Raw genomic sequence first — 12,624 nt, forward strand, 5'->3', positions numbered from 1 at the left:
CACTAACAAACATCTAGACGCCCTACAAGTCTTACGAACGAGCAGTGATATACTGCTAAGAAAGTCCAACAAATAAATAAACAGTATTTATGAACTCAGAAAGATGATGTTAATCTTGCATGACACTTCAAAATTTAGCAGAGAGCAAGAGACGAAAAGCAAAACTGAAAAAACCGGTCGTGGGCTGTCGACGGATTTTCAGCAACCTTGTGAGTAGTGCATTACAAATATTTACATGTATCGCGATATCTCGAATATCGTAGCGACTGAAACATGAGGCGGCCTGGTGCAGCGCATTCAGTAGCCTGGAAACATCACAAACGGGAGATTCAGCTGGGTTCCAGGTGAGTCTCTCAAAAAATCAAATTAGTTTGCAAATGAGTGTATATTCACTAAAACTGATAAACTTTGTTCTTGTTAGTATGGATTTATGGTCTGTTTTCCGGCCGATAGATGAGTCTCCGGTCAACACCGGCTGCAGTTTTCAAGTACTTGTCTATAACAACTTACGCAAAAGTTTGCGTTCATGGATGAGGAAGACAAACAAGGACCCAGCGGGTTCCGAGTACGTTCCTGTTTCATCTACCAAGCGCCACATCGACTTCAGTACGTCAGTGTTTATAGATGTCATTTGTAACCAGCATAGCGCAGGTTTCATTCGTTGTGGGCAAAAGCTAGGATGAATTAGACTTGATTAATCAAGTACACTAGCAGCTGATCTGTTCATCGATCTTGACAACTGGTTTACAAAGGTTTCATCGGAATGCGATTAGACATCGTTAGTGGGTCGTTGAGTGATGCAGTGTGGCCCACTGACGACGCCGGCTCGACTAGTGACGAAGCATTCGTCACGTTCACCAAGTGGATTGCCTGTCACATCATCACCAAATCAACCAACCAAGCTGTTCACATTCGGACAGTCATCTACATTGCTAAAACTACCGTAGTTTACACAAGAACAGCAGAACAACCGGAACTGTGTTTGTCCTAATACCAACTTTTGGTCACATATGCCCGCATGCCCTAACAAAAACTCTAGCTGATTGGATGTCAAATGTCACATGTGACCAAGAACAATGACGCTAGTTGATGCCGTCTCAACAATATCAATAGATAAATGTGTGTAAATTGCCAAATTTATTCACCGTGGAGGTTGCCTTTTACATAAAGAGAATGCTGGTGGCTTAGGCATCCTCGATGTTCGTTAACTTGGTCACTGAGCTGAGCGATTTCATTACAAAAGTTTCATCACCAATCGAGGTGACATCATCGGTGGGTCTTTAGGGAGTGCATTGGAACGTAGCGATTGGGTCGGTGGTTGTGCAGCTTTATCACGGACAGCTTTGTCGCAAACCGAATCGACGAGGAGGTTTAATGTAGACTTCATAGTTGTGTGTGTGGTGCCCAAAACCTAGACAACATGACGATAACGTTCCTCGGTCAAAGTCTTCGGCTCAAACGCCCGACTGCAAAACAACGGTAACTGGCTTGAAACAAGTTGAGAAACCCAACATTTAGCAAACACACTTATTCCAACCCCCAATCTGAAAGGCCCAGAGCTTGTGCTTTTAGTCCTCAATCGATCGACCAGGCAGCAAAGACCCTGCAGACGCTGCATAAGCTATCTACAGTACAGCTCAGTGGGTTACTGAGGTACGCGCACCTGAAGACGAGTTGACGTTACTGTCATTATTTTTCTACTTCTGTTGCCACTCCCTTCTTATTCACGATCTACCGATTTTTCTGATGACATAAATTCGCTGGCGAAAGTGGTGGATTTCATAGTGCTGTTTGCACTCGTGATGCAAAAGAGTCAAACTCAGTTGCCTCTCTTTGATTGGTTGCACACGAAGACCCGTGCACCCATCCCAGTTCAGTCGAAACCGTAAAAATGCAAGGATTCGGAAAAGCGATTCTATTCAACTGTAAACAGGTGGTATGAAGCCCCACTCTCGCAATCATATCTAGTCTATAGATTGTCTATCCATCCAGAGAAGAGTAGGTTACGTGTACGGTGCAACAGGCAACGTTTCTTTACAAATCTGAGTTTAACCTAACTTCTTGTTGTCTGAGAAAACATGGTGATACGACAGTTGATACCTGATTAGTACTGCACTGTCAGGTTGTTAGGCCTATTCTTGTTGAAGAACGGTCTTATAACTGCTTGTTGGGCCCCCTGCGACGATCTGTGAGACGGATTGGTTTGCTCGATTCCCACCGATAAAATCTGCAACCAGATTTGGCCGCAACAGTGAGGCTAATTTTGCGCAACACACTATCACGTCTGAGTGGAATGATATAGACATTCTAGGCTGTGTTAGTAATGCCGCGACAAACTGAGGAGGGACGCAGATATATGCAATGTTTTGTCAAAAGCTGGTGGTTTTCCGTGTGCTAAAGCATGGACATAACTGTTTCAAGGGAATACCTTTCGTATTGAAAAGTAGCTGGCTTAACACGATCTCTGCAAGGCAAAATCCTCTGTAGTGATTATTTTCTGACTATCCAGTCAGTCATCACATAACAAGAGTTCCCCGTAGAACGAGGGCTCTTGGCCCTAGCAAGTACTAATGGGTTTGGGTAGGGCACCCATCCATTTACCTGTACATTCAAAACTTTGCATGATGTTTCGTATCTGCTATTTGAATACTGTGGGGCTAACCATTAAAGTGTGCAAAATTCCATCTACCCTCTCCCAATTGCTTGATAAACACAAAACCGTGCTTGCTCAGTATGTCGTTTACATGTCTGGCATCCCCTATCAGTGGGTGTTCAGGCATGACGATCTACGCTGCCTACGTCTGGTTACTGGAACAGGAAACCGGTCGGCGACTAAATTAGGTGGCCAGTTTATTTCCCAGTTTTGTAGAGGCTGGTAAGGCAGGAGATTTCGTTCTGCTAGCCGAATCGTTTGATTTACACCACTGCACGCGCACCCACAATGGCATCGTTTTTTGCAGCAACTGGCTTGTTTTCTATTGGGTCTGTTCGCGACATCCTAAACCGCGCCAGTTCGTCCGTTTCCCGGGTCCCACGCGGTAAGTTAGGGCCCACTAGCCGCACAGTGCTCTCAGCTGCAAAACCTTTACAACCTAAGTGAAACTTTTTGCGCCAAAATGTTGCATTTTGTTGTGTGTATGTGCTCAAACTAAAAACCATCCTAATATACGGTCATATTTCTGCAGATCACCAAATTTCATTGTCCACTGAAGCAACCATACCTCTGGCAGAAAAGTCTGTTGGAATAATTTCCCAGCATCGCCGAGACCCCGCGATGCCTGAATGAGGCTCAAAATTTTGGACCGATACTTTGAACTCAATTGCCCGATTGCTTTGTTCCATCAGGGCCACGTCATAGCCTTCGAAAATTCAATTCCCTTGTGCGAATACTGAGCGCCCAGCGAGTTGGCTTCGATCGATATGGCAGTCCATGCCTAGCCAGACTCAAGGTGTGGGGCAATAGGTTAGTTGGTGGCGGCAGGTGGTTGGTGGGATCAGCGGGGGGGTCATGGCGCGAGCTGCAACAGTCACTTTTTATGTCAGATGAAAGGATCTAAGACGATGTGGCAGAAAATACCGTCAAAACCTTGATTACTCTGGTCTATTGACCATTGCAATTGTCCATGTGATCGATCGATCAATTGCGTCCATAAGATCATGGTGGCCTGGTCAAAATCCATGTGTATCGGAATGACTCAGACCTAACTGGTATGGAGGCAACCATCGAAACGGCAAGGACGCAAGTTTTATTCGCAGATTATGAATGGGAGAGGATTTGTGCTTCCACTACTCTGGCAGTTGATTACTGACCCAGCACAGTTTACAGATGGATCCGCTCCAGCTGGTACATTTCACAGTCGAGGTACATGGTTTAGCTGGCAGTGTCGTCAACCCCTGTTTTCAGTCTTTTCAGAGGTAACAAGATTTGTATGGCTTTCTGATCCACAAGGGATGTCAGTCTGGACGAAATAAATCTTCTCTGGGTGAAATCTGACTGGAGAGAAATGAAGGCAATCTTTGATCCCCTGTAACCTCCTAATTCACACCTAGCAGGAGTCTGCAAGTGTGTTTGAAGTCCCTGTTTGTGTTGTGTAGGTAGATTCTCACAGTATGGAAGTCAGTGTAAGTTCAGGTAAACCTTCGACTGTGAACAAGGCCCTAACAGAATATCACCCAAAGGCTGAAGTAAAAGTAAATTCATTCAGGTTACCTCACTACAGTGACTAGACAAAAGTCCCGACAGGGCTTAAGAGTTGGTCAATAATTTGCGTCTTGATTGTTTGGGTGCCACTTGTGAATTTACGGAAGAGAGGGGCTTGATGCTGTCAGCTCTCGGAGATAGATCCGACAGAGCTCAGTGTTCAAAGCACGAACCGACTCACCGGGAGGCCCGTGTTTGGAACCCAATCCCGGCATTTCGACAGCTCTCGTTTGGGTTTAGGCAACTTGGCATTATCTTAGGCCTCGTAGCTCCTTCGGGTGTCATGACACACAGACACCGCAAGAGTCTTACAGCTGAATCATTATTCACCATTTATTTACTGGTGCCTTTGAAGACGATCGCGGTGGCAAACCATATTTTGTGGCTCTGTTTTGGGTCTTGATAGCGACAGATAAGCTAGACTGTAGAAATTCTACCAATCAGTCTGGCGATTCGATTTCCCGGAGTTGTTTACCTGACACAGTGATAGATGGGATTACGTTCGCCTAACTCCAGTGGTTTCGAACCTCTAATTCGTCCGGATATCCCAAAATGTTCGTCGGTTTGCCAGGAGCGGTATCACTGTTCGATCTTAAACCGTGATTGCCTCCAGTCATTTCCGAATAGCCTATAGATGCACAACTGAAAGCTAACCAAATCGTTTTTTTGTTTTCAATATTTAGGGTTACACAGTGACCGCTTTTTACTCGATCAGCCCCTTCCATATTTGGTAAGCTAAAGTGGACACCACTCTGAACTCAGCTGCAGAACAATACCAACGTGATTGCAATCGAATCAATGATAACGCAAACTCAGCATGTCTTACGGAGTTTGAGACATGATTCGACTCCAAGTAGCGGTGTCACAAAGTGTCCCCTCCACTGAGCGCAGAACTCAATGGGTCCCACAACCTGCTACCAACTTAGCTTAGCATCGAGTCATCTTTGAATTCTGTCAAGACACTAGGATTCACATCAGTCGGTTATAGGAATTTTGACGAAACAAAGCCTACAAACCGCTTGAACCCTCAAACACAAGAAAGCGCACCGACCAGAAGAGATACTGCTCGCGTAATAGATTCATTTGCACACCAGTTTGGTTTTCACGGAGATTCAACGGAATCCAGTTGAATTTCTATTTTGTGATAAGTAGCTGCTTCCAGAAAACTATAGTGCGATGTTTCGAATATCGTACCAAGTGAAGCATTAGCCGGTGTCATTTGGGCACAACCATCAGTTGAACAAAGCGATCGTAAACTCGAGATTCAACTGGGGTTCAGCGGAGCCTTCTGCTAAATTTGTATTGGCGTAATTCGGTCAAAAAATTGTCCTCAGAAAAGTCAGTCGAGATGACACCATCCAGCACTGTGTTCGGTTTTGCACAGGACGGCACCGGACGTCATCAGTCAAGCCTCATGTGGTTGGACTGCTCTGACTTTACACGGTATCCCTATGTATATAGGCAGATTACAGTGGTGAGCTCTAGCAAACCTGAAGTGTGTAAGTGAGTGCATTTTACTAAGCTCGTTCAATATGGGTACAAGTGGAACATAAATTTAACGGAAACCATTCAGAGTTCTGCATCAGTTATGGGATCCAGCTGAGCGATATCGGGCGACCAGAGAATAACTGTTCGAAATATTCGGCCCATTGGTCGAAGCGTGCTTTTTCATTCAAGATGGTCGCCCAAATTTGATCCATGATGGTTTCACTCACAGGCGGTTCCCGGGGACTGATCAAATGGAAAATCTACTGGCATTACCGTCCTTCTGGGCCTGTTTCATTTCCTTAGCATCCTTTTATGTTCACCAGGCTTCACGGTCGGTGCGTACGCTTGCTTCCACTTGTACCATTCATTAAAAACGAAATCCGCTGAACGACAAGAACAAATCCATAACAAGAAAGTTGGGTAAAAACCTTGATCTCATGTTCCAATCCATGAAAATCTGATATGTTTGAACATTCACACATTGTCGCACTACACTGCTGATCGTTATCCGGTGAATGAAATTAGTTTCTCGGAAACGACGTTGTTTTAAGAGCTTCCCAATTTATGAGCAAAAACTCCATGCCTAATGCTTTTTTCTACGACTTCTTTGTCTGGGTGATTTGGTTCAGTGAGTGACTTCTCAACATCACCAGGTACCCCAAATTGAAAAAAACATCACTAAATGAAATGTAACATCCAGCTTTCCGTAAAATGTGATTCGCTCAAAATCGACGAATGTCGTAAGTCCGGCTGAAGCTATATCATGCTTGCAAGCTGTTCAAGTTTCTACAACCAACAATATGCTCGCTGATGTAAAATATGCGACAGGATCAGCCCTGTATCTAAATTTGCACCCAGAATCTACTCTGCCTGAGTAGACGATTGCGGAGACCTATGTCTTCATACGTAGAGACTTTTTATTCAGAATAATTATCGTGGTGTAAACACTCATTAACCTCTGGTAACTCGTACGACGTTAGCAGTCGGCTCCGGAGAGTTTTTTCAGACGATTTAATGTTACAGATATATATATATATATATCCCTATGTATATAGGCAGATTACAATGACCTAGCCTAGCAAACCTGAAGTGTGTAAGTGAGTGCATTTTACTAAGCTCGTTCAATATGGGTACAAGTGGAACATAAATTTAACGGAAACCATTCAGAGTTCTGCATCAGTTATGGGATCCAGCTGAGCGATATCGGGCGACCAGAGAATAACTGTTCGAAATATTCGGCCCATTGGTCGAAGCGTGCTTTTTCATTCAAGATGGTCGCCCAAATTTGATCCATGATGGTTTCACTCACAGGCGGTTCCCGGGGACTGATCAAATGGAAAATCTACTGGCATTACCGTCCTTCTGGGCCTGTTTCATTTCCTTAGCATCCTTTTATGTTCACCAGGCTTCACGGTCGGTGCGTACGCTTGCTTCCACTTGTACCATTCATTAAAAACGAAATCCGCTGAACGACAAGAACAAATCCATAACAAGAAAGTTGGGTAAAAACCTTGATCTCATGTTCCAATCCATGAAAATCTGATATGTTTGAACATTCACACATTGTCGCACTACACTGCTGATCGTTATCCGGTGAATGAAATTAGTTTCTCGGAAACGACGTTGTTTTAAGAGCTTCCCAATTTATGAGCAAAAACTCCATGCCTAATGCTTTTTTCTACGACTTCTTTGTCTGGGTGATTTGGTTCAGTGAGTGACTTCTCAACATCACCAGGTACCCCAAATTGAAAAAAACATCACTAAATGAAATGTAACATCCAGCTTTCCGTAAAATGTGATTCGCTCAAAATCGACGAATGTCGTAAGTCCGGCTGAAGCTATATCATGCTTGCAAGCTGTTCAAGTTTCTACAACCAACAATATGCTCGCTGATGTAAAATATGCGACAGGATCAGCCCTGTATCTAAATTTGCACCCAGAATCTACTCTGCCTGAGTAGACGATTGCGGAGACCTATGTCTTCATACGTAGAGACTTTTTATTCAGAATAATTATCGTGGTGTAAACACTCATTAACCTCTGGTAACTCGTACGACGTTAGCAGTCGGCTCCGGAGAGTTTTTTCAGACGATTTAATGTTACAGATGTACACAGTGAGCTGCCAAGAATAACGCCAAACAATAAACCCCACCGGAGATCAAGAAGAAACCTTTGGGTTGTTAGTTTAAATTACTCAGCGATGCTGTCGTTGCCCTACACAATACGGCAAAGAGAACCTGGCTGACGTGTACGACAAACATGTGGCTCGGGGTCCACGACGTCTAATCAGTTGGCGAGATGCAAATTACGTTGATCATGACAGACAGTGCTAGACCAACACGCCCATCCAGCTCTACTTGGGAAAGTCAATACTTTAACTGAACCGAGATGAAAGGTTGAATTTTATTGGGCGTTTTGGCAATTACATTTGTCCTGGCGGGAAACGTGCGCTTTCTTGGCGCGTGATTTCCAGTGCGCTGTTGTCGTTCTGAAATAAACAGAACAGATTGGCTGGTTGATCAAAACATCGATGCGCTGGCTGATGACAAACTGACCGCTATCTCACTCACTTTATGAAACGAGCAATTTGGCGATGACATTCTTGTAGAGCCGCTTTTACACATCATTCCCAAGTGCGTTATATCTCGTAGCTGATATCTACTAAGAATTACACCTCAAGTAATAGAAGACTTACTTGAAATGCATAAATGTTCATAACAGGATAGACATACTTGAATCCGAATCGGGTTTTCACCTCTCTAATAGCAAAATTGAAGCTATAAGTGAATGATTTTATCGCCTAGCTAGACTGAAGACTGTCACTTACCTTGTCAAAGCAGGATTGTGTCTACGATGCTGATGTTTGCTGCAATTGCGCACAATTGGTGCACAAGCCCGACTATCACGTCAAGATTGCAGCGAAAGTTGTTGGGTAGGTGGCCTTACACAGGCCGGCGAGCATTCTCATATGCATCCTTCAGATAAAGTCATCGTCATCTGACCCAGCACTATAATATAAACTCTTGGTTTCCATTTGCCCTCACCCCTGGAGCCAAAAATTTGGACACACATGGATATTCCGGACACAGTGTGCTGTGCTCCTGTGCTTCGGTCCAATTCTTTGCAGACCGGTTGGCAACCCCACCTGTATACTTTCTGGACTGGCCGGGGTCCAGAAAACAACAGTCATACTCATCTCGGGAACAACCCTGTAGATACTCACCGCATAGCGGGCAGGGTTCATTTTGACAACAGTCGATGTGGTTGGATAGGCGCTTCCTTGGACACCAGCAGTTAGTGTGACAAATTGACAAGTCACGAAATCCACAAAAACTGACTTCTATATTCTGCGACCTCCATCTGGGGTGAGACTCACTAACTTCGAGCACCGGCGACATATCATCTTTGGGACGGACAAGTCCCTGAATACCGAGAACAACTGGACACAAAGAAGTCACATCGCTTGGTGGAAGGGGCACATGTGTCAGAGTACTTGAGAGTTTGCAAAAGAAACTACCAGTCAGTTAACTCAGATTTACCTTACCCCACAAGGTCAAGAGAAATTGTTATCTCCTGCAATCTCCTAAAGCATTTGTGGCCGTATTTCCCTTCCTCGAACTGTCATAATGCACAGGTTGGAGAGGACGCGGTCCTCATCCTGGAAGGCGAGTCACATCGACGGCACCCATATTCTTTGTAATCCACTTCATATTCCTCTGTCGGGTCACAGGTGGGCCACTTCCGTGCTTACATCAATTTCGCCATTTCGATCGTTGATGGTTCCGCTCACAGGTGGCTTCCGGGAACCGGTCATGCGGGACAACTGAAAAAGTCGTCTGGCATTCGCAACTTTTTAGGTCCCTTCCGCTTCCTTAGATTTGCCTGCCCACCAGACTTCACACTCGGCGCGCACGATAGGTTTCATTCGAAATCTGATACTTTGTTGGGACCAGCGGGAGCATTTTTTCGGGATTCCAGTAATGCCACTGTTTTGCCTGATAGCCAGTGCTTGCGTGTACCTGGTAGCCCCGTGCCACAGGCAAACCTCGGCACTGTGCGAAAATGCGGTAATCTAGTTTCAGCTTGAATTCACAGCCAACAGGGTTGGAAGAGAGTCAAGAAGGCCATTGTGGGTAATTCGGCCATTCGGATACGAACTGACAGCATGAACCTCACGGAAATCCGTTAGCCTCCATATCGTACAATGTCTCCAGCCAAACACACATAGGGCGTGATGAACCCCGTACTGTGGGGGGGGGGTGAATACCACCCAAACTTTTGGAAATATACTTCTTTCCCATCTATCCCGTCATATACCGTCCGATTCTAGGGTTCCGCCTCTCCGAAATAGGCACAGAAAACAACGCTTGTATCGTTAGGCGGTAAGTCGGCTTGCGCTACGCATGATTCAGTCGCATTAGCTTGCAGTACCGGATGCACCCTTTGAGTGAAGTACCATCTGTCCTACCAAAGACAATGCCGAGGCTTGCTTGTGCCACAGCATTATCAAGTCCGTTCAAGTACTGGATATGAGGCAGATGTGGTGTTGACGTTCCAGCATGAATCCACATCCGATGGCGCTAGAAGAGGGTCCAGAAGACCGTTGGAAAAAAGTCGTCTAAATGAGGTTTCTACCAATGTCTCAATTGCTAAGGCATTTGATGGACACCCTATCTTTTCCATCTACACACGCAATCAAGATTGCAGACGAACATCCCAGGACACCAACGAAAATACCGACGTTACTACATTCTAATTACGGGGACGACCGAGCACCTTCACCCATTTGTCTGTGTGAGGGGATCATCTCAGCTTCAAGGTGTCATGGATTATTTTGGGGGATGGCTTCGTTGACCAGACTCACTCGTATCCAATTGGGAGAACCGTCAGAATACCTTGAACTTGACGACGTGCTTGCTACACAGCCAACGATGCATCATGACGCACATTACTAAACTATTCTGCTCGATCTGTCCTGTTCGTAGGATAGCCATTTTGCGGTCTGCTGCTGTAGGAAGACAAACTGGCACCGTGAATCACAGATCATCTGCTGAGCTCCTACTTCTGAAGCAACCGACTATGTGCTTCCACAGATGATCGTTTGCTTCAGAAATACGGGCTCACCAGATGATCTATGATCCACGGTGCTAGTTCGTCTCCCTACAGCGGAAGACCACAAAATGGCTATCCTACGAACAGGATAAATAGAGAAGAATAGTGTAGTAATATGCATCATGACACATTGTTGGCTGTGTAACAACCACACCGTCAAGTTTAAGGTATTCCAACGGTTTTCCTAATCGGACACGAGTGAGTCTGGTCAATGAAACCGTCCCCAAGATGATCCATGACACCTTGAAACTGGGATAATCCGCCCACGCAGACAAATGGGTGGGTTGCTCGTTCATCCCCGTAATTAAAATGTGGTAACGTCAGTATTTTCGTTGGTCTCCTAGGGTATTCGTCTGCAATCCCGATTGCGTTTGTAGACAGAAAATACAGGGTACCCATGAAATGCCTTAGCAACTGAGACATTGACAAATTCCTTATCTAGACGAATTTTCCCAACGGTCTTCTGGGCCCTCTTCTAGCGCCATCGGATGTGGATTCATGCTGGAACGTCAACACCACATCTGCCTCATATCCAGTACTTGAACGGACTTGATAATGCTGTGGCACAAGCAAGCCTCGGCATTGTCTTTGGTAGGACAGATGGTACTTCGCTCAGAGAATGTATCCGGTTATGCAAGCTAATGCGACTGAATCATACGTAGCTCAAGCTGAGTAACCATCTACCGACACAATCGTAGTTTCCCGTGATTAATTCAAAATAGCTGAAACTATATTGTCGCTAATGAACTTACGTGGTGCTCACGCTCCCAGTTGCTATCGAGGTTGCTCCATTGAGTTTCGGAAGTGTATGCCCCGCGGATATTTGATTGTAGGCTAGATGTATGACGTACCTGATGTGCTTGTTCAAACGGATCTACCGCTATGGATGTTAGGTCTTCGCTCAGCTGCGTTGTTCGCTCGCATTTGGTCTGTTGTAACAATGGGGTTCGCGTATTATCCGATCTGCTCAAACTGGGGTTGGTAGTAGTGACCTTGGATGCACCAACGCATCCAGTCAATTCCCCCACGTATCGAGCTACGGAGGCCAAGTTTCCCTCCAACAGACGAGACTCGCGGCCAGACAGTACGTGGAAATTAGGGGTATGCGATGCGTCCCGCGCCTCACTACCGGTATTCAGGTTCAATTTCGATCGCATACACGTAGAAGTCATGTCTGGCGCGAAGCCCGGAGACCTCACAGAGGTTGCTGATTGTACTGGATAGTCTGTGCGCTCAATTCTTGGTTCCACTTGATGTTGCACACTGAGAACGCTCTGTTCCAAACCAAGATCACTTGTATCGCTTTCTAGATGAATCGGATTTTGGTGAGGCCAAGAAACGCTTGTTCGTTCGGTACTTTTCTGGTGAATTGTGAAGTTGCTGTTGTTACTCTGATCGACCAGCAGTGAAGCGAAACCACTTGAATCGTGTGTAAGATCACCGAGGGCGCTGTTGGTTTGACTGGTTGTGTGCGGTTTGTGTACCAGCTAGACATGGGTACCACATTCCGCTTCTTGTCTCCGGGTTCTTTTTATTTGCGGATGAGACGTTGTACGGTGAGGGCGCCTGGACGCAACCAACTAAAATTCCAATGAAGGAATGAAATATTTAAAAATAGAATGACTAGCAGTAATCTATATTTAATAAATCTTCAATCAAGTATGAACTCCAACATTATCCCCCAATTGCTGTGCTAGTGTGCTCGCACAGCGTACAAATTTAAGACTTTCGCAGTATTGACCCGTTTGCCCGAAACTGGCGTTTTCCACACTTTTTTTTTTTTTGGGGGGGGGGGGGGGGAAACCGTGGTGGGGTGAGAGAGG

At 45.4% G+C, this 12,624-nt stretch overlaps 2 protein-coding genes across 2 annotated transcripts in view; one reads left to right on the forward strand and one right to left on the reverse strand.

Moving 5' to 3' along the window:
• Positions 1-273: 273 nt before the first annotated feature.
• The window catches only part of T265_12091 (hypothetical protein), a gene marked incomplete at both ends in the record, with an annotated part of 17,031 nt that continues 4,680 nt past the window's right edge, over positions 274-12,624 (forward strand). The window contains one exon of the mRNA XM_009179050.1: positions 274-344. Within this exon, the coding sequence (XP_009177314.1) occupies positions 274-344 (71 nt within the window). The remainder of the gene's footprint in view (positions 345-12,624) is intronic.
• T265_12092 (hypothetical protein) overlaps positions 9,543-12,624 on the reverse strand; it is a gene marked incomplete at both ends in the record, with an annotated part of 8,602 nt that continues 5,520 nt past the window's right edge. Inside the window, 3 exons of the mRNA XM_009179051.1 lie at positions 9,543-9,761; positions 9,783-9,935; positions 11,554-12,288. Of these exons, the coding sequence (XP_009177315.1) occupies positions 9,543-9,761; positions 9,783-9,935; positions 11,554-12,288 (1,107 nt within the window). The remainder of the gene's footprint in view (positions 9,762-9,782; positions 9,936-11,553; positions 12,289-12,624) is intronic.

Source organism: Opisthorchis viverrini, assembly GCF_000715545.1.
Source record: "Opisthorchis viverrini unplaced genomic scaffold opera_v5_804, whole genome shotgun sequence".
NCBI lineage: Eukaryota > Metazoa > Platyhelminthes > Trematoda > Opisthorchiida > Opisthorchiidae > Opisthorchis > Opisthorchis viverrini.